This window comes from Seriola lalandi, unplaced genomic scaffold (assembly GCF_002814215.2).
Source record: "Seriola lalandi dorsalis isolate HSWRI2012SDOR001 ecotype SW California unplaced genomic scaffold, Sedor1 jcf7180002054501, whole genome shotgun sequence".
Classification (NCBI taxonomy): Eukaryota; Metazoa; Chordata; class Actinopteri; order Carangiformes; family Carangidae; genus Seriola; species Seriola lalandi.
In genome coordinates this window covers 461,500-484,571 of record NW_019525054.1, presented here as the reverse complement: position 1 = coordinate 484,571, position 23,072 = coordinate 461,500, and the positions used below count along the sequence as shown (strand labels likewise).

The 23,072-nt window shown below is 42.8% G+C and overlaps 1 protein-coding gene across 5 annotated transcripts in view; it reads right to left on the bottom strand.

Moving 5' to 3' along the window:
- The window catches only part of myt1b (myelin transcription factor 1b), a 107,933-nt gene that overhangs the window by 22,687 nt on the left and 62,174 nt on the right, over positions 1–23,072 (bottom strand). For 4 of the 5 annotated variants that reach the window (XM_023413025.2, XM_023413026.2, XM_023413027.2 and 1 more), the window contains exons 2-4: positions 7,254–7,360; positions 2,428–2,482; positions 81–111 (exon numbers count right to left, since the gene is read on the bottom strand). In XM_023413025.2, coding sequence (XP_023268793.2) covers positions 81–111; positions 2,428–2,482; positions 7,254–7,360 — 193 coding nt within the window. Of the gene's footprint in view, positions 1–80; positions 112–2,427; positions 2,483–7,253; positions 7,361–13,038; positions 13,094–23,072 lie in introns of those variants that run through there. The other variant, XM_087175796.1, reaches the window with a different exon arrangement.

The window sequence follows — 23,072 nt, the reverse complement described above, 5'->3', positions numbered from 1 at the left end:
GGGGGGGTGGGGGTACTCTGCGGTGAACATAAAAGAACTTTATGAAAGGGGTTTGCACAAAGATGAAGGTGTTTCCTTACCTCAGCTCTTGTCCTACGAGCTCAATAGGAACTGAGAGAAATGGGGAGAGAAAGAGGGGGGAGGAGAAGAAAGACACAGGCAGGGAGAACAAAGGTGAACGACTGCTCAGAAAGCTGTGCTGCTAAAAGAAACTCAGATCAATAAATCACAAATGCATATGAATCCCACGAGGCTTCCTCATAGCAGCTTACACACTGCTGACTGCATGATCAGGCGGAAGAAAAACACCTACACATTCCTGAGTTCACATACAAACACACACACACATCTGCATGCAAACATGCACACATACAAACACATGTTCTCAAAGGCAAGCACAAAACAAACAGGAGTATGAGCGCCGGCCTGCGCAAACATGCTGTATGAATAACACACATACACAAAGGCTAACATAAAGAGTATACACACAGAGGAGAAAACCTAAATCAGCCAAATTGCATAGTGCTGTTCAGAAAAACTGACAATTATATGCAGACTCCAGCAATAAAACATGATTAATTGTTGCACTTTAGTAATCATAATTGGGAAAATGAAATTAAAAGGAAAACTGCCTTCATCAGTAGAAAACAGCACTTCTTTCAGGGACAACTTATAGTAATTGCCTTCAAAACATAAATCAAGCTCCGCTCACAAACAACACACAACACGCAACTCACACACATACACACACACACACACCACTCTCGGCTGGCTATAGGCATCGATTGGGAGTTGAGCGATAGAATGAGTTTGGAGAAATATCCTATTTTCATTTCGAGCAAACGAGAAAACAATATGATCCTAGAGAATTCAGTTTGGGCTCCGATATCACATGCATTAATCACATGTCAGAAAGACCCCGGGTATCAAGATACTCTAAGAGCACAGGAATCACACACTAACACACACTGTTGCTGTGTGTGTGTGTGTGTGTGTGTGTGTGTGTGTGTGTGTGTGTGTGTGTAGCATCTCAGTTTCTCAGTCTTTCATCATGCAGTTGGAATGACTGGACGCCTTCCTGAACGCCCTGTGAACTGTAGCTCTGCTGTCTCGCTTCTAAACATCAAACAAACACACACACACACACACATACACACACTTGTACACATAAAAATACATAGAGACACACATGTGTCAATATGTACATAGACTCATATTCATACATAGGACATACACTAAAATTCGTAGTTATTCACACACTCGCATGTGCACACACACATTAACACACACTGACAGACACAATATTCACTGCATACACACATGCATGTCCATGCACAGACACAAACAGGTACATTTGCTCATATTCACATCTGTATCTATTTATTTTACATAAACATTAAACCAGTGCGAGATCATCAAGACTCACTGCCTTTTTCTCTCTTTATGTGTACATGTATAAGTTTAGCTGCAAAATAGTGTGCTTGTACTGTTTCTAAATGAATCAATAATTAAAAATAATGTATTGGAACCCCATCTTCAAAATGAGATAAAAAGTCTAAATTAAGTCTAAATAAAAACTGTAAAACTGCAGATGGTCCAGGTGGAAATAGAACTGAAGGTTTAAGATTGTGAAATGTATAAGAACTCATTGTGTAGTAGTGCATGATTTAATAAAATGGGAGGAGTTCTAGATGTATTGATAAAAATCTTGAAAACTCTCATGCATCTAAGATGGTCCCTAACTGGCAGGCTTCAAAATAAGAGCATGAGGTCAAAATAACACAAGTGCACAACAAATCTGATGCAAACTGATGAAACATTATTCGGGATAAACTTTGCAGAAAGTCTGAATGCTGCGCTGAAAACTATCTACACCTCCATGTTTTGAGCATCGAGTCTAAATGCTATTTCTTCTAGCACTTGTTCTCACTGTACAGACAACAATTGCCTAAATTACTTTGACATTGAAGAAAAAGTCTGAATCTGATAAGTGCAATCTCAGATCTGCAGTCATGAGGAGTGTCTGTTGCTATGATTCTCTGTGACTTATGATCATAAGAAGAAGAAGTGGTGTGACATCCTGTGATTAAAACTGTATCTGTTCATGTTCAAATAATGTATATGTTTACATCCCCAGCATGTTCGCAGTCACATGTGCACATATTGTACATATGGACACACTGACAGACACTTCATTAATAAGTATATGTGCACACGTTCAAACTCCCGCTGTTTTCTCAGCTGATGTTTGCATGTGAAGGAGTGTGAGTGAATGCTTATTAGACTTAGTGTGTGTGTGTGTGTGTGTGTGTGTGTGTGTGTGTGTGTGTGTGTGTGTGTGTGTGTGTGTGTGTGAGTGAAAAGTTTGAAGGAAGCACCTTTAAATGACAGGGCCTGACATGACAGAGAGAAGTGACAAACACTCACCTCTGATTCCCTTGGACCGAGTGCGAGTCCGCTTATCATCACCTTCTATACTCATCTGGGATGGAGAGAGGAAGGAAAAAGAGAAAGCAGAAGAGGAGGAGAGAGAAACAGAAAAGACAGTGTGGAGGAGAAAAGAGGAGGAGAGACAGAAAAGAGACCATCAGTGGTGATTTCTCAATGCTCTCACTGTATTTCTCCACGCACCCACAGTTAATCGTCCCCACCCTCCTCTGCTAAAATAAACCTCACTCAGAATGCTCCCGTTGAAACACAAGAAAGGTAAAACTGACACAAAGATATGATCATATCTGTAATTCCCCCTAAACAGCGCTCCCATCATCCCTCGCCCCTCCGCACCCCCTGTTTTCTGTCACCACAGAATAAAAACATACTGAGGCTTCCGCCCTGCTCACTTCATCAACATAAAGACAGAAATAAAGGCTACGTGGAGCAGAAAGGAAAAACAAACCCTGTTGTTTGAGCTATTTTCAAGTGCCCTCCCCACCCTCACCCTACACACACACGTCCTATCACTCTCCCTGTAATTTCCTGCACCTGAGTGGTACACATGATTGTACGCTGCGCACAGGCAGAGGCAGCGCCCGCACAGGGGCCACGGCCCCTGTAAGCAGAGGGGCTGAAACTATGCTGAAAATAATAATAAAGCAAAAAACACACAGTCCGCTAAAAAGCCACTGTAATAACCCTTTTAAGAAGAGCAGTTGTGTGTGTGTGAGTTATCGTGCCCGATGCTTACTCCTCGCTCGGCTTTTAAGCCACAAAGGAGCAGGTGTTAACCCTGCTGCCTCACACACACACACACACACACACACACACACACACACACACACACACACACACACACACACACACACACACACACATATTGACCCTCGGCCACACCTCCTCAGCACTACCTCTCCATGCTCAGCGCTGCTCTCAGTGCACTCTAAAGCTATCAGATGCTTTTTAGACACAATGGAGCCATTAGCTTTGATTACTGGACTCTGGGCTTTTTTTTTTTATATTACAGGTCTCCCCTCTTTCTCTCTTTCTGTCTCACACTTCCTCCCTCCTGTACCACCCCTTCATTTCCCCCCAAACCTCTCCCTTTATCCCCCCAGTTGCCGACACCTCCCTTTCTCCATGCACTGGCACTTAGCTGCTTTGTTGCTTCTCTATAGTCAAGTTGGCACCGCCACAGTGGGATTCAAACATGGGGTCTCTGTTTCTCTTCTTCTTTTTTCCCTCTCTCTCTCTCTATTTGGCAATGCCCCTTTCCTGCTAATAGACTACTTATGAAAAGAAGGAGGGAAAGAGGGATGAGAGGAAGATGAAGCACGCTGTTGTTGTTGTTGTTAAGGGCTTTTCTTTTTTTCCCCCCTAAGGAGGGTGCACTTCATTCATTAGCGTCTAGTGTTGGGCCGGAGGTACAGGTGCAGGCACAAGCCCCTCCCTTCCTGTGTGGGTCTCCACCGTCTTGGCTCGTCCTCACTGTCTCTCGCCACTCTGGCCTTCACTCTTTTGATCAAGAGCTGCTAGTGTAGAAGTCGTGCAACAAGCAGCAGCTTTGTGCCCTGCCTGAAGGGAGCAGTTGACTCCTTCTGTGCTCCACTCACAACACTGTGTGGGAAGAGGAGCGGATGAGTGTGCAATGAGAAGTTTTCTGTCAGTGTGTGTGTGTGTGTGTGTGTGTGTGTGTGTGTGTGTGTGTGTGTGTGTATGTGTGTGTGTTTAGTTCAAAGTCCATTTCCTTACACTCGAGAGTCTGCACTTGTTTCTATGCATATGTGAAAGGAGCAGTGGTGGAATAAGTGCTGTAATTAAGTACAATTTTGAGCTTCCTGTATTATACATGAGTGTTTTATGCTACTTTGTACTTATTTCATACATAACTCCATTACATTTCAGATGAAAATTGTGTTTTTTTTTACTCCATTACATTTGTCAGAATCTAAAAAAAATTATCATTACTTTATAAGAAATTGTGCATTTTAAAGATTAAACTGCTCAACATATGAAATAGTTTAAAAGAGCTTCACCTGAGAAATCTAAGCATAATAATAACCATATAATATGATGTATAGTAATACAGCACTCAAAAGGACAGTTTTTCTGCAAACTGAAACTGAAAACTAGTCAGCAAGCACCTGCTTAGCTAACAGTGATAGATAAGATTCAAATAGCTAATCTTAAAGTATAAGCAGCTTAAATAGATGAAAACACTAAGGAATAAACAGGTGCAACAGTTAGCTAAAATGTGTAAATGGTTGAAATAGATACATTTAAGTAATAATATCTAAATGGATCAACAGCTGTTTATCCGTTACTTTATGCTAACTGTTAAAACAGTGGGGCCCAGCAGTGTGTGAAGATGTTTGAAAAGAGTTGAGAGGGGCCAAAACACAACTAGAGAGAGTCTTTTCACCTACATCCCCCTTTCTGTAAAAGCCCCTTTCTGAATATGACGAGGGAGGGAAGGAAAGCAAGGGGGAGAGTATGTTTATGAATAGGGCCTACATGTGTGTGAGAGAGATGTGTGTGTGTGTGTGTGTGTGTGTGTGTGTGTGTGTGTGTGTGTACATGTGAATAAGACTACCACACACACCCCTCCTTCATGAAAACCTTCTATACTATTCTGTTACTCATGTCACTGTTCTGTTACTTTTTCATCCTCCTTCTTTTGCCTCCTCCTTACATTGATAGTCATCAGATGAATCAAAACCTGGACTGAAAGGGGCCCCTATTGCTTTCATGTTTGTGTAACCATAGTTACGCACATTTAAATAGGTAAGCACATCTGAGTTCTCTTTTTCCTGTCCTTTTTCTCAATTCCAGCTCATTAAATTTTTATGAACACAAAGTCACAGCCAGTGAATCCAGATGCAGCCAGGGAGGCATTCACCTGATTTTCATTACCTCTTTCAAACGGTCCTCTTTAATGTATGCTCAAAACTTGTCCTTTACCTTGTTGTCTTTTAATTAGACTCCTTGAACGATGTATGTAGGTGGGCCTACACATTACCAGCAACGTCTTATGCAGAACAGAGGAAGGGAGCGAAAGAAAAAGGCAAGAGAGAGAAGAAAATGAAAAAATAAGGTACAGTGTCTGTGTGTGTGTGTGTGTCAGTGCAAGAACTGTGTGCACAGCAGCTTGTGTATACACGTGTGTGTGCGTGTGTGTGTATCCTGGGGTTTAACTAGTGTGAAATGTGATGTGGAGCAGCAGCAGACGAAAAAGAAAAAGAAGGAGGAGGAGGAAGAGGAGGAGGAAGACGCGGCTCATCCCTACAGGCTGTGTTGTACATTATCAATTATGTCCTTCTTTGTGTGCAACGGTCGGTGCAGGAGGGCCTCGGCTCTGCTCTGCATTCTGACAGCTCTATGTAAATGGCTGGCTGGGGGCAATGACTTCAGAGAGAAGGTCACCCTTCGTCCCCTGGTGCACATAAATGACTCTTTTATTCATTTTCAGGTTTACAAGAGCAGATGAAGAAAGGAGGGGGTTAAGGTGGGGTGGAGACACGAGTAGAGGAGCGCTCACAACTGCCGACGAAGACTGACATCTCCAAATATTACCTGCGGACAGCAGCTGCCAATTAGAGGCACGCCGCACAGTTCCCTCGACAGGCGGACCACGCTGCGCAGCCTCCATGTTGGATCACCACACAGCGAGCCCTCAGTTTCACTTTAATAATTCACACAAGGCAGACCGGAGTAGTGAGGAGAGACGACTCATTTCTCACTTCATATGCAAAAAGGTTCAAGCATAGTCATGTCATCCTGATGTGATTTCAGTTCTCATAAGCAAAAATCTTTTCAGCTCTTATCCGCAGTCCGTATCATTCATCTCAGTTCGCCACAAGTCTAAAAAGATAATGAGAAGGTTGTGTGGCAGGTATCATAAGTGTCAGGCCCAACAGACGGGGGCCGCTTCACATGATGTAGTGTTTGAAACCAGCGGCTCTGTCTCCTCAGCTCCTTCAGCAGAAGAAATCAAACCAAATCAATAAAAGTCATCTCTTCAGATGAACCTGAGCCATCAGGGGGAAGCAAAACTACTTTTACTGGGCCCTGGGGAAAACAACCCCCCCGTGCCTCAATCACCCCCACTCCTCTCTCTTTCAATCTCCCCTCAATCCCTCCATCTCTTTGTTGAGTGTCACATCTCAAAGAAAAGGACCAGATGTTTTCAGAATGTAGAAATATCCTTGAAAAGGTGGCAATGTGGGTCATACGTTTTTAGGATCAAGTAAAAAAAGAAAAGATGGAAGACAGGTTTCGAGTGGCAGAGGGTTAAAAAAGAAAAAGAGACTGTATTTTTCTACTCTGCTGATAAGGAGAAATATCATGGACAAAAAAGTATGAGCAGCTCAAGGACATCCTTTTGAGTTTCTTTTTTTTTTATTGTGTTTCAATAGAAAAAAAAGTCCTGTGAAGTTAAGTGAACTCAGCAGTGGGAAAACGCTGAGCTGTGCCATGCTGAGCTTAACTAAACTGAACTAAGCTGAGCGGGGCTGAAGCAAAGGATGGGCAGGGCCAAGCGGGAGATTTGATGTGCTGTTTGATTCATGTTTTTCTGTCCAGCTCGGCCATCAACCCCCCCTTTCTCCCCCCAACACACACACACAGCTTGCCTCTTTTCTCGATCTTCCCCTCCCTCTGCCTCCACCCTTTTTCTTTTTTTTTTACTTTCCCCGCTGAGTTAGGGATTGGGGAAATGCCCAGGAAGCAGAATCAGGCTGGAAGGGGTGTAGGGGTGTGGTGAGTGGTGAAGAGGGATGGGGAGGGGAGGGGGGGATGGGCTGCAGGGCCTTGTCACTCACCATGATTGGTCGACGGCTCTGCAGTCTCTGGGAGGCCTGACAGCGGCTGCTGGTCCTTTCGCCTCGTGTCCACCGCTGGTTCACCAGCTCGCCCCGAAACTCATTTTCTAGCAGCCGAAAGAGAAGAAACAAGGAAGTGAGTCGAGGAAGAGGGGCAGGGGAGTGTAAGATTTGGGGGAAAATAAAAAAAAAAGGGGGGGGGGGCTGTTGTCATATGAAATCATCAGCATCAGCACCAATGGATCGGGCAGTGGTTTGGATAAAGGAAAGAAGGGGAGGGTGGGGGTGCTACTTTGAAGGAAGGTCGGGGCACTCGAGCATACTGCAGACGCTCCTTTATTAACTAACAGAGTGTATGCTTCACACACACACACACACACACACACACACGTGCGCACACACACACCCACACACACACACACATACATACACACACACACAGGCATGGTTAAGTGCCCCAGCTGGGGTCCCTGTCAGTCTGCTATTAGAATCAATCAAATTTGCACATTTTTATCGAGCTTTTCAGGTTGCATATATAAGCATGGGGGGGTACGGGGGGGGATGGGTGATGCGAAGGGAGACGGGGTGAAGAACGGTCAGTAAATAATGAATCATACATAAATCAAACCTCTTTTTTTTCTCCCCCTCTCTTCCCTTTTTTTCATCAAGGTAATAGCGCTTCACTTCATCTTCCTGGTCACCCAGAAGAAGAAGAGGAAACAGACTAAATCTATTACAAATCCCTTTTCCATTCTTCCTACTCTCTGAGACGCTGGTGATGGTGGAGCTGTTAAATACAAAACACAGTCGTGGTGGTCGTATTTTTTTTCTTCCCCCGTCAGTTTCAAGTTCAGGGAGAGTGTGGAGTATATTTCTATGAATGCCCAAGGCTGAACTTTTCAACTAGTGTAGCTTTAAGACACTTCAGCTGCTCCCTCTCTCCCTCTCTCTCCCTGCGCTCTCTTTTTTTTTTTTTTTTTTGCACTGCTGAGCTGGTACAGTGAAATGTGATTCTTTTTCAGATATACATACACATCTATACCCTTTAGCTTTCACCTTTATATGGATTGTGCGTCTTTGCAGCAGGCAGCAGAACATTGTGAAAGAGGAAGTGTCCTTGAGTTTATAGTGACTCCTCCTACAAACGGGCTACCTATCCATCCATCCAGCGGACCAAGGTTTGGGTCAGTGCACTCTGAATCCATGCTATTGAAAATGTAATTTCAGGCAGCAATAATGTGGAAAAGTAATCATTCACAGTTCATAATTCATACAGAGGATATTCAAGGCAAAACATTCAAATTATTTGAATTTTGACATAAAGACTAAATGAATGCTCCAAATTTAAAATGACTGCAGTGATGTTTCTCTTTCAAATATCTACAACATAAAGCTGTTTTTCACTTGAGCACAGCTATATATCCCTGGCCTTTGCAGAATGCAAGATGCATTTGTCCATCTTCTTTCCTTCCCATCTGTTATCTCTACCTTTTCAGTGAGTGATTCTCCCTGCAAATACTGTCCTGCGCGTGAACCCGCAGAGCAGAGCAGAGTGCACGCTAAAAGCAACGCCAACCTGAAAGCAAACAGTCGGTGAGACAACAAAAGGCTGCGTGTCCGTATCCGAGGGGTCCCGAAGCAGACCAGCCCTACCCTCCATCCATCCATCCCCCTCCGCCCCCTCCTCCATCAAACTCCCCACTCCCTCCTCCTCCTACTCCACGCCCATCCCTACTTTGCCCATTACATGCAAACCTTGCCAAAGCCCAGCCAGCACTCTTCGCAAAATGCTTGTTTATCAACTTTCACCCCCCCCAGCAAAAAAGTGATTACAACAGCAATACTGTTCGTCTGCATCTCTATCTCTGTCTCTCTGTCTCAGCTATCTCTGTACGCATGCAAAAATCACTTATTCCTTTTTTTTTTTATATCTCTATATATGTTTTTATTACTTTTCTTCCTTCTTTTAAAGTGAGGTGAAGTGAGCATCCATCCTGTATTGTTAGTTTTGGAGCCAAGGAGCTGAGAGCCTTTCCTAAATGCCAAATATATAACAGGGCTCTATTAGGACACGTTGCCTCAGGCCATGTGTCAGCGTCCCTGCTCACTTTGTTTAGTCCTGAGCCACTGTTCCTGCTACAGACATAAAAACACATCTGGACAGTTTGAACCTGCCTGATGTGTTTGATAGCTGGGGTTTATAAAATCGGGTAATTAATCACAGAAAAGGTGGAATAATTGACCTTTCTATACTTTCATCTGTTGTTTCAGGTAAAAAAAGAAAAGAAATAAAAAGCCGAACATCTGCATCCTTCCACTGATGGAAAAACAAAACTAATTTGAGCCTTGCCTGCTCAGGATATGTACTCTCTTATTCTTTGATCAGATGCTGCTCATTCCCACCTAAAAGACTCACAGCTCGTTATTTTGCAGTGAAAATTGGAGGAGTACGAGACAATTAGCCGTTCACCAGGGAGGTTTGGCTAATCAGAAGTGAGGGGATGGGAGGGGGACGAGGGGGGGTGGGGGGTGAATACAAGATGAATGGATTAAAAAAATTTATTTTACTGCCAGGATTATATGTTTTTTGTCAAATTGTGCATGAGAGGCAAAGTTTAGAAAATCTCTTTTGTTTCCTGCTATAAAAAAAAATCAACACATTTATCCTGCAAACTGATACCAAAAAAAAAAAACTCAACCTACCAGAAAACAAAGTTTAGACTCAAGTAATACCATTACAGGCCTGCGGCTTACTGTACTGGGACAATGGAGCAAAGAGGCCTAAATCCATAGTTAGATTAAATACCAGGGTGAACTGTCTGTAACAGTATTAGTGTACGTACAGGGCCGCGGCCAGCTGTACACCCCTGGTCCTGTTAAGCAGGATTTAGAGACAACTTAGTGTGATTACAGCGAGCATGGCAGAAGAGACAGAGAAATCAAAAGTTGTGGAGCGGGACGATCTTATATTACTCACTGGTTTCTTTGTATCGCCACACAAAATAACGGAGTAATCAAATTACCTGGCAGATGTGGGAATTGGATTTGTAATCTTTAGACAAGCACAACAAAAAAGATACTGTCGAAACCTTCATTTGAGGTTTAGTTTTCACATAGCAGCTTCAAGGTCAAACACAACAGAGCACAGTGACAAGAAGTAATAGACTCAAGTGACTGTGAAGCAGGTGCTGGGTCTTATCACTTATGGGATGGGAGTTTAGGTGTCGGGGAGTGGAGGGGAAGGCACAGCCGACTCGAGCCACCCTGACCTCAGCATCCGAGGACCAGCACACACGTGTCACATCAGTAACTGTAGGGACGTGTGCACCTGAGAGTCGACTCTGCCTACGGCTGCAGTTTGTGATGTTCCATACACTTTTTGCATGTCATGCCGTTCTTCCCTGCCCATCTGAGATTTTATGCACATTTGGCTTACTTTTTAATTAATTTTCTTTTTCTTTTCTTTTCTTTTTTTTTTTTTTTAAATGTATTTCCCTTTTAATGCAGGGCATGAAATTCATTATTTCCAGGCTTTCATTTTAAATGCCTCCTCTCCATTGAAAGCCTGGCCAACCCTGACCTTTGCTTGTATTGCTTAGATTTCTGATAGGCTTTGAATGACGAGGGTGCAATTTGGCCCCAGCTGCTCCTCCAACATGTTTATTGCGCTCCCTCCTCCGGCACCTGCTGTCCTCACCATGGGCCATTCAGCCCTTCATAAATAGAGAGGTTTCCTCCCTATCACTGTAACTAAAAAAAAAAAAAACACACACACAGAAGCAACTTCAGATCAGGGCCTGTGCTACATGACGCTCTATACTCTGCTGTTATAGCCTCCACTAACAGCATAAGGCACCGATAACCTAATTCTGTAATCCCCTGAAACTGGGCTACATTTCACAGGAAAAGTAAACAGAAGAAAAACAATAGGTGTTCTATCATTTCTGCCCGTGATGCATTAAATATTGAGCTCGGTATTCAGTCAACATGAAGCCAAACAGACTTGCAGCGTTTCTCTTTGAGTAAAGGCTCATTCTGTTTCATTTTCATAGGTTTCATTTCCTATAAGCTTCACACACAACTACAACTGCAGACTCAGTTTTAAACAGATGTCTGATCTTTACCTTTTAAAAGTAGGTCAGTGAAACATTCTCATATAGCCTGTCCTAACATTAACAATATCATTGCAATTAAAAGACTTTACCCTTAAAAAGCCAAACTTGCATCAGTGGATACTGTCTCTAAAGGGAGGATGCTCTTCAAGCAGAGACACAGGGGGAGTGAAGTAAGTTCAGATGGATCTAGTCTGACTCTCCTCCCTGTTTCCAGCCCTGAAAGATTCTCCAACATCTCAACCAGCAGCTGAAGTTTCCCATAAAGAGCAGTGACATGATGAGCGGTGTGTTACAGGCAGCTACAGCTACAGGATGGAGAGCAACTTAAAGAGCGGGTGACATAACACTGTGTATCATCATCCCTCATCTCTTTCCTCCATCTTAGGACGCAGGTGCTTTGACAGACCGTGAGGCGTACACTCACGCACGCACACACACACACGCGCACACACACATACATACACACACAGCACATTACGTGGCCATCTAAGCAAAAACAAGAAAGAGGAGGTGGGGGTGGGGGGTAGAAAAAAAAAACACAACGCACAGGCTCACATTCTGCACCGCACCACAGTCTCGGGGTGAATCCGACGAGATGAGCACTTCAAAATCCGGCGAAATGTGCAGCCCGAGCCGCTGCCTCCCCGGCGGCCGGTGTTTATTTCCAGCGCCGCTTCTGAGGACTTTTTTATCTGCGCACCACTAAAGGCGGCTGACATTTGAAGAGAGCATCTCTGTTTTTTTGCTGCAGAGGATCAAATGGCCAACCCCTCCCTCTCCCTCTCTCAAACACACACTCACTCCATCCTTCCATCCATCCATCCATCTGTCCGTGCATCAACACACGCGCGCACACGCACACACACATACACGCACACACGGGAGCCCTGCTCAACGCCCAGTGTAACCTCGTAATAACACAATTTGGTGCTGAACTCTAGACACACATACACACACACACACGCACGCACGCATCACCACTTTACTGTAACAACCCAGAAACCGAGAAACGACCCGTATGAGCGTAACAGCCACTGACGGCTATAGTGAACGGGCTCGTTTATTCCTGGACGTACAGAAGGTGAAACTAGAGGACAGTGTGGAGAATACACTTCAGGTATGACTCAGGTCGTAAAGAGCATTCAGAAGAATATAATGTATGCCGAATGTGTTTTTCTCAGCCCCTACACACAGTGATGAACTGCCCAACAGAGGCAGAGTGACAGAGAAGTGGGTAAACACGCATCACTGAGCTTCAGAGAGAGCGCCATAGTTGGTTTATTCCCACTTATTATAAAGGCATCAGTGTAAATATGAACAACATCTGAAAGCAAAAGCAGCATCTTCTGTAACTAGAATATGTTACAGTAGCTACTAACACCGATGATGCGCGTTGAAAATGTAAATAAATACAAATCTACACTTTGAAGAAAAGAAAACACGTCAAAGTGTTGAGAGATCCAGATGAGCGTAAGTTTTAAATTATAATCGAGGAATCAGAAAATATGAAAATGGGAAAACAGCACTAATCTCGGTAAATCGCGCTGTGAAATGCTGTAAGGACCCGGAGATGCACCAAAGTTATGCAAAAAAAGGCTTAAATTTGAAGATAAATATTAATAAACATTCAGTTTACAATCAAAACATAATCAGCGTTCATTTCTCTTTACCTGGATTCAACAATATTTCCTCTGAGCTTCGTCCTTGCCGGGTTCTAAGAGTTGCAGGTCACTGTCAAGTAGTTTGCTAAAAAGATATCCCGAGTAAAAGCTTTAAAAAACGATCATCTATCCCGTTTACAAACGTCCAGATGTGATAAATAAAGAGGGTGAAGGGGAAGGTTTCCAGGCGGCCCGTCCTACACAGCGCATCGGCGCACGGCTCCGTGTCGCGGCGTTAAGATGTTACTTGTTTGTAAGCAAAAACATGGCTTCATTTGCCTTTGTCAGCGAGAAAAAACGTAATATTGACTTACCTTTCCCTCATGAGCCATTGTACCCCCCCTCTCCACACACCCCCCTCCCCATCCCCCACATACACACACACCCCCCGATCTCCTCCCTCCGCCCTTTGCCATGACATCACGGAAGCTGTAGTAAAACCTCCAGCATCAGATGGGCAGGGCTTGAGGTCCCCCCCCCTTTACTACACACTAACTCAATGGGCATATGTATACACATACACTCCCTCTCGCTCTCTGACTTTCTCCCTCCCTCTCTCTCTCTCTCTCTCTCTCTCTCTCTCTCAAACACATACATCATCTGAGCCACGAAAACTGACAACTTCAAACTACAAACTAGATCTTAGCACCGTCTCAACAGGCAGCAGCAGCGCACACACCTTAATACAAATATTAAACAAAAAATAAATAAATAAATAAATAAAGTTCCGATGCTGCTCCCCCCCTCTCCAAACAACGTGAACATTCCTTGCGCACAGTCCAGTTTAAGACCGCATCTCTGCGCCTCTGGGCTCCGCAGCCAATACAATATTACGCACCAGAATGAGCTCATATTTTATACATTTCACCCACTGACAAGTTCTTGATGTTCCGCAAATGCATTATGGAGGTTATAGCTGCTGTAATCCTTCACCCCCCACCCCCCCCACCCCCCACACATCCTGGAAAGTGGTACCGTCCAATAATTCATTCAGGGGACATTTTTTTCGTCGGATTGGGAATTGATGTAGTAGTTGTATGCAGAGTTAGTGTATGTGCGCTGCTCTGACAGCATCTGATAATTCCTCCGTATGGAAAGAGGGGGTTTTAACGACATATAGGCAGAGAGGCAAGTCTCCGAGGGAGCTTAACTAAAAATTATGTATGCTCTGGGGAGGAGAGGGGATGGATATCAATTTGAATTATCGCTGGAAAAAAAAGCAGCTACAGAGAAATTGTGTTGAACAAACATCAGGTTGAGGTTTGCAGGAGTTTTAAGAAGAGTGATCACTGCCAGTTACAGATCTGCTGATAGTTTTAAAGGATCATTGAGGCTGTCAGTGCTGCTCTATACAACAAACAGCCAGTCTTAATAGTGCAACTTGGAGTCACTCCCGAATGTTGCTCACACCGTGGTTTTGCTTTGCTGTTTTGAAACCATTAGTGGAAATGACAACCATTCATTACAAGCCATTTGAGAATAGTCCCCACAAATGCCATCCTTTATCTGCTGTCTCCACGCCGCGTACGCAGGGAATATTCAAAAAGCCCAACCTTCAGCTTTCAGAAATTCTATTAAATTCTTATCTCTTTGCAGCAGGCTCTTTTTGTGCAATCCCATTGTTATGCATTGGAGCTGAAATCAATCACCGGCCGTGCACGCCGCATCAGTATGATTTCAGACCGTGGGCGCGGAAAGAGAGGAGACTCACACAACAGCATCGACAATCGAATAAACAAAAGAGGGGAAATATTAAAAAATAAAAAAATAAGAATTCCCGGGCCCCGATCCAGCAGGGGGGACAATGAGGAAAGTTAAAGGCCTATAGGTCAGGTGTGAGCTGAGAAGCCTCACAGCGAGGGGTACGGTGGCCGGAGTGAAACGTATTTCTAAAGATTACACTAAAGATATAAAGTACAATTTTGTATATACACTCATGAAGTTATTATTTCATGTAGTTTGATGTCAGGACTATGGACAGCTCCAAAGTGCTGAGGGAGTGTGTGTATGGGTGAGTTCAGGACCGTGGACAGCTCCGGCCTGCTGCGGCTCTCAGGCCCAAACAATAACTTACATAAGCTTATTGTTGAGGCAACAAAAGCTTTTGTCTGCACGCTGCTCTGACTATCTGCCTCATTAAGTGTAACATCAGACTGCATTTATTGGTATTACACAAAACTATTTTTGAAAGTAATTTTGTTTCATGTATTTATTTATTTATTTATATTCCCAATTTATCTGAATACTTTATACTTTATTTAGTTCAAGTCCTTTCACTTTTATATGTTTTATTTTGAAGGATGAGATTGTTTATTATTAAATCAAGCTGAAATAAACAAAACAAAACTCCCTCTCATAAGCCTGAAACCCCATTACAAGCCAAAGCTATTGTTACTGAGCCTCGCTAAACTAAAAGCAACTAAACTTAACTTCACTGATCGTTTGTGATCATCTTAAAAAGTTTAATAAATATGAAACTGCTAAACTTCACTAAGCTCACTCTATTTCTCCTTATAGGCTTGAATAATTGTTTGTGTTTAAATTAAACTGAATCAAGATAAACTGAATTTAATTAAACTAAACATAACTTTCCCATCCTATAAGCTTGAATAGCTTAATGACTGTGTTTTACTAAACTAAACTAAACTAAACTAAACTAAACTAAACTAAAAATTAAAAAAAATACTGAATTGTCATAACTTAACAAAATAAAACTAAATTGTGTTCAACTGGAGCATCTGAAAACTTTATTATTTCAGGTCGTTTCACTTTAATTCGCTTTTATTTCAAAGGATAAGACTGTATAGTTACCCAGCAGCTGGGAAAAGGTTTTTTCCTCACTGTGTATTGTGTGGCACTAAAGTAAAATCAAAGAAATATTCACTTCTATGATCATTGTCACCACTAAACTAAATAAAACTAAAGTGGAAAACATTTCTTTTGAAGGCCAGCAGCTGTGTATCATGTGGGAGAACTTTTTCCTCTGCTGTTACAAAGTGTGTGTGTGCGGATGCAGATGGCACAGGGGCCTGCTGCTCTTTAATGCTCACGTCACTCCAGACTATAGAGGTTGTATGGTGGCTATATTGTGGAGGCAGCCAGTATAAATATTACATGGGGCAGCAGCTGACTGAGCGCTGAGGTTGGGACCGAGGGGAGGCCCCTATAGTCCCTCGACAGATGGAACAAGCCGACAGACTAACACAACAAAAAAAGTTTTTAATAAGCCCGCAGCTTGGCATTGTCCCCACGGTACCGGGGCCACACGGTCCCCTAGGGGACCAACTGTACTTTGTCTGGCCAGTTTTTTTTTTTTTTTACTACGGGGTCTAAGTTTAGTTTTAGTTATAGGCTGAGGAGAAGATTATTTTAAAGTGTTTATGTCTGATGAATTAGCAGCTTGTAGTTTTTAAGTTTTTAAGTTTTTAAGTTACAGCTGGTGTGATCAGGCGCAGCTATAAGCCTCTGTTAATCCTGCGCAGCGACGGCTACTGTGTCTTTAGAAGGGCTTTTATTTGGAATAGAAACAGAACTGCAGTGAAGACAACTTTTTAAAACTTTGTCCTGTGTAATATTTATCTGTAGCAAGTGTAACGGGCTTAATAAAACTAATTGCAGGCGCAGACTCAGGATACGACACACGCAGAGCCAGGCTTACTTTATAAATCCTGTCAGTTTACAGACAGACGCACATGCCAAAACACAAAGTTCACCTCTAAAAGTTGCCACTGTGGAGTCAAAACAAGTCAATGATACGAACCTAGAAAAGTGCGGCACAGCTTCATGTTTGCGGTCCTCCTCCTCTCAGTTTCTCTTCAGTCCTGTAACGACCGCCAAGTGCCGCCGCTAACTTTACTTCTGGCGAGACAAAGTTGCTCAAACTTTAGTTCAACTTCGCCGGCCCCGGGGAGGGGAGGGCAGAGCTGCTGGGGCGGGGACAAGCAGCTGACTGACACACCTGGAGAGCCAATAGGAAGGGGTTATGCCCTCCCTGCTGCCGGGAGCTGGACCCAATCCCAATCCCCCCCCTCACGTCACCCAGTCTCAGCTTTCAACAACAATAGACTGAGCAGCAACAAAGAGCATCTGCTGCGCCCGGCAACTTCTCACACTCACTAAGCTCCCCCAGAAATCTGATTTAAACCATACAAACACTTCACTCTGTCTCATCTGACTGTTTCATTCATGCTCTATTTTTAGATCTGCACTACTTTAACTCAACCTAAGCAAACTCCAAAAATAAAAACAGCAAGAATATCATAAAATGTAGGGTAAAACACGAATATCTAAAATATGAATATCCAAGTTGCAAAACAGACACCACAGTGATACAATAAAAATTACATCTTACCTTAAACATAAAGTTTTAAGACCGCATAAGAATATTATAATGATGCTGTATGTTTTAGAGCTTTTATTCTTTGAGTCTAACCTAATATTCTTCACTCAATATTAATCTATTCAACTTTCCAAATCTCTGCTATAATGTTAACAGCATTTCATCATGTGACCGGTGTCTACACTGTAGGTTTCAACCACCCTCCTCCATCACGTGACCAGATACACCAGATGTACAGCTAATTTAGGTAAGTTAGAGGAACATTTTCACTGGAACTCCGGGCCTATTCAGAGAGTCTGTGTCTGGAGCAGACAGACAGTTCCTCCCTCCCTATAGCAGATGGTCTGCCAGATAATGAGCTCTCCAATTGCTTGCTCCCATTACCCCCATCCCCATCTCTCCAAGATGTAATGGGGGGTAAAGCAACCTCAACACATTCTACTGCTTTTCTTCTTCGTTTCATTTTATTTCATACGCATTTAATGACATCATTGTTTCTTATATGGTCTGTTCAAGAGGCACATTACCAAACAATTTCTAGTTGCCAGTCAGGTGTATTTATGCCCATTTATGAAGTTTGATTTAATCAATAGCTGGACAGTTGCAGACTACTAAACAAAACTAAATAAAATGATCAAAACTAAACTGAAACCAAACTAAAGTCTGAACTAAAACGGCTTATGCTCATACCCACTTTTATACTGTAAGACTGAGTTACAGTTGACCCACTGACCCGTTACGAGCCCAAGCTATTGTTACTAAGCCTCACTAAACTAAAAGCAACTAAACTCAACTTCACTGATCCTTTATGATCAGTGGATTAATTTGAGTTATTAAACTAAACTGAATAAAGATAAACTGAATTTAATAAAACTAAACATAACTTTCCCATCTTTAAGATTGAAAAGCTGAATAATGGTGTGCTATTAAAACTAAATTAAACTAAATTAAACTAAACTGGAAATAAAAAAATCAAAACAAACAAAATTAAACAAAACATTATCACAAAGCAAAAAACTAAACTTTCATAAACGCAAACTGTTGCTATTAAAAGAAACAAAACTAAACTAACTTTATTCCTCATTGAGATTGCATAATCATGAGTTATAAAGTAAAGTGAAAGAAGCCAAATGAAATTCACTCAATCCACTTTTATAAAACTGAAATGTCACAACCAAACTAATCTGGATTAAAATAATTCATCACAGGCCCAAACTGTTACTCTTGATTCAGATAAACTAAACCCAAAATCGTTGAAAACCTGGATTATTGTGTTCAACTAAACTAAACCTAAACCCACTCATTCTTCATCATAAGCTCGAATAATGGTTTTACTAAACTGACGACTAAGAAAACAACAAATTGAAACTAAACAAAATTCACATAACTGTTATTAATCTTGAATTGACACTACTAAACTACAACAAATTAAACTAAACTGAATTAAACAAACCTCAGTTGACCCACTATTATAGTGAAAAGTCTTGTTGAATGGAACTAAAGTGAAAGAAACAAATCAAAATTCACTTAACCTTCAAATTTAAGTCTGAATTATCAATTACAGCTGAATTAAACTAAACTAAACTCCTTTATCACAGTGGTCCTCAAAGTAAACTAAACAAACCCATATTGTCGCTACTAAACTAAACTAAACTTTATTGAAAGGAACAAAACAAAATTACCATAACCCACTAATTTAAGCCTGACTTGTCACTACTTAACTAAATCATATCAAACTAAACTAAACTAAACTAAACTAAACTAAACTAAACTAAACTAAACTCCATTTAACTGCTTTTATAAACACAAACTGTGGCTATTACACAAAATACAACTTCCCCGGTCCTTTTCTGTTCACTTGAATAGCTGCAATAGTGTTTGCTATTAAACTAAACTAAACTAAATAGAAACACATGTATTTTTATCATCTTGTAAACAACCATGTAGACCTTAACTAAACATTAAGCTGTTAAAATAACACATTTGTTTAATATGTGTGTAATATGTGTGTGTACACATGTCCTGCACAGATCCCTTCACTCCCCATCTCCGTCTCTCTGCTTCCATGGCACAAACACGTGAAGGGGAAACACACGTATGTAATGAATTCACTGCTTATTAAACTGGCTTTTGGAGTGTGGACAAAGAAGGTGTCGCTGTTGAGGAGGACTGCTGGGTCTCCACTGATGCCATGGCAAGTTTTTTTTTTTATCTTAGGATGCCAGACAGCCTCTTGTATTCTTCTTGAGCACGGTGCTCTCATTAGCCTATTAACTTCACTGTTCCCCCCCCCCCCCACCCTTCTGTTCCCCTACCCAGATAGGACCAAACACACACACACACACACACGGACGTACGTACTGCACGTTCACAGGCATATGCAAACGCACAGAAATGAATGCACACGCACACACAAAACCCCCCTCTCCTCTTATTCTCTGCTCTGTATAACAAGCAGCTGAACTCTGACATAGCCTCCAGCTGTCCTGGAGATGGTGGTGACAATAAAGTTTAAACAAATACACACACACACACACACACACACACACACACTCACACACACACACACACACACACACACACACACACACACACACACACACACACACACAGTGAAGAGCAGGAAACAGGACCTTGTTGAGAAAATGACCCGTGTGAGCTAATTAATGGAAATTTCACTCCATCTTCATCATCATCATTATTCAAAAGTCCCCTTAAATGTTCCCTCCTACGCTTTCATTATCATTATTCAGCATCTCAGACAGTAACAACTCTCGACTGTGCTGGTGCAGAGACAAAAGGGTCACCGCTCCGCTGGAAGGGAAACGTTTCTGCGTTTAATACATTTGTTACATCTGTGTTTGAAGTAACAAAGAAAGTGGAAGTTGTGTCTAGTTTGTGTGATGAGAAAGAGAGGAACTATTCTTTTCTCTCTTTTGTAACTTAGCTCAGTATGGGACACAAACACTCACACGTCCTGGGCTCCTGCACAGATGGACATCAGAGTCCTGCTCCTGGTCTCATGATAACAATCAGGTTCATAATGCTACGGCTCTATTGCCCTGCCTCCCTCCGTCCCTCCTCCCTCTCTCTCTCACTTTCACACCCCCAACCTTGCTCTCTCTTTCTCTCTAACATCCATGCAGCATGATCATACTCATATCTGTCAGCTCCCATTAGACACAGCTAAGCGCTTCCACCACTAGGATACAGTGAAGGGATTTTTTTTTGCAGTTCATTTAGACGTCCATCCAACATGTTTGTTAAAGGATGAGTTCACACGTTTTCAAGTCAGTCAACAGACACTCATACGCCCATATGGACTACTGAAAGTGGTTTTGGTTGCTGTGATTAGTCCACCTGGACAATCAAAGATATAAGGTTTCTGATGGAAGTGGGATAAAATCACATTCTCTCTTTTTTTTTATCTGAAATAAATATGAAGCTTCAGCTGCCCAAGTCAGCCAATTATCAATGGTGACAATAACAACAAGTTATTTTTGTTATCCATCAGTCTGCTGAAATTATTTAAGTTGATTAATTGTCAAAATACAGCAGAAAAAACTTACCAACCTTAACCCTACTTCTTCAGGGCAGACTGGACATTAGTGACTCGGTATTGGAAAGTGACTAGACGGGCCGATATGGGCCTGGGCTAGCTGATTAGCATGGTAACTTCATCAGAAGAAAGGAAGTGATAGAAATAGAAGCAAAACCAGAGGGTTGCTTTCCACCACTGGAGGCAGCTCTAAGCAAGTAAAGGAATGAAGTTTGATGCTGAACTCAATGTTTCTTCTAGACTGGTAAGTAAACAGCTGTTAATGCTAACGTTAGCTATGCAGCAATAGCAAAACATACAAATAGCTCCTTTAATCGAATAATCGTTTCAGTGCTGCCTCCAAACTCATTGTCTTTTTAGCATAAAATGTCTTATTTGTGTTTCCCCGGCAGTGTTTCTTCTTATTTTCTTTGCTGAGGAGAAGAATAGCAACACAAGGGCTTCGGCTGAACTTTGGACTGTGTTTTTGCATTGAACTGGGACTGTGGATTGAAAGTACATTAGGTATGTCTTAATGTCCAATGATAGTCAGATTCTTTATTGTCACTGCACATTAAAACAAAATGAAATTCAGTTTGGCAGCACTCCATTTTGCTTAGCAGCTTATAAAAAACGAATGAATAGTAAAGGAGAATAAAATAATTAGTATGAAAAGGAAGAATGATTACAGGAAGCAAAACTAGACTCAGTAAACAAACTGAGCAACTGGCTATTGTTTTAAAGACAGACTTGAAAACTTGTGAACTTCTCCTTTAACATAATCAACTGTGATGGTGTATAACAACGTGCGGCCGCCTTGACATGATGAAGACACAGACGGCCTCTGGCTCTTCATTACTCACTTATTACACTTCTTCTTCCGCTCTCTTTTGTGGGAATTATGAATTTTTAACAGGCGTGTGCAAGGAAAAGAAAAGGCCAAGAGACAGACAAAGTTTGGTCTGGATGCCACTTTGGATGACCGTCATCTCCAGAGACCACCCTCCCCCCCTTCCTACCCTTCCCTGCTTACCCAACCCAATCCACAGCTTGGGCCCCCCCCAGGGGGGGGGTGACACGTGGAATGGGGTCAGCTCTGCCAAAAGGCATCACATCGCTCCACTCCTCTGCACTGTCTGCTCCTCTGTCTGTCTGCTGTACCTCTCTGTCACTTTCCCCGTCAGTCAGACGAATCTGGACTCACTCTTCATTCTCTCTCTCTAACTTTTCGTCAAGCGTGAATCTCTTAATGTGCACGGCAACGCCTCGAGCCAACATCCGAGGGAGTTGTAAATAAGCCCTCTCCATCACACCCCTGCAGTCCAGACAAGCTTCACAGTGCTCACACACTCCTCCCCTGTGTCCCACAGTCTGTCCCCCCCTGCTGAGGTCGACCGCCTGACCCCCCGTCACCCTCCAAAGTCACCGAGTCAAATTCTTTGAGGCCTCCCCTCTGCCGATTTCTTCACTTCCCGTTCTCTGCATCTTCTCTCCACACTTGACCCTCCCAATCCTTTCCTCCATCCTCTCCCTGCTCACGCCTGCAACTATTCCCATCTCCTTTCCTTTTTTTTTTTTTTTCCAGCTCTCCACCTCCATCGTTTTCCTGTCTCTCTTAGCCCATCTCTCTCCTCTTTCTCCCTCCTGCGCTCACCCGGCAGCAGCAGGCTGGGCAAATATGTGCCCTGAGCAGCGGTAAATACAGGCAGCACTTCACAAACAAGGCCTGATTACAATGACAAAGGCTGCCACACTTTAGGGAGGAGCTTGGAGCAATTTGGAGGCTGCGGGGGCCATTGAGCGAGTGGCATACTTAATGGGCTTTGTGTGCCAGAAGAAAAGGGTCTGAGCTTCTGGGCCCAGCTGTCACTATGGAAAATATCAGACTGACACAGCACCCGACGCTCTTTGGCTTGCTCTCTTTTCTTCTTTCAAACCCCCCCCCCCCAAAACTCACCCTCCACCCACCCCCTGTCCCCCATCCAGCCTCCCTCTCCTCTCTCTCTTCTCTGCTCTCTCCACTCTTTTTTCTCTAGTTAGTGAGCACAAAAAAGTGAAAGCTGTTGGAGAGAAAGAAAGAAACTGAATGAGAACTCCCTCTCTTGATCTCTCATTCTCACACACACACACACACACACACACACTCTCACACACACACACACACAC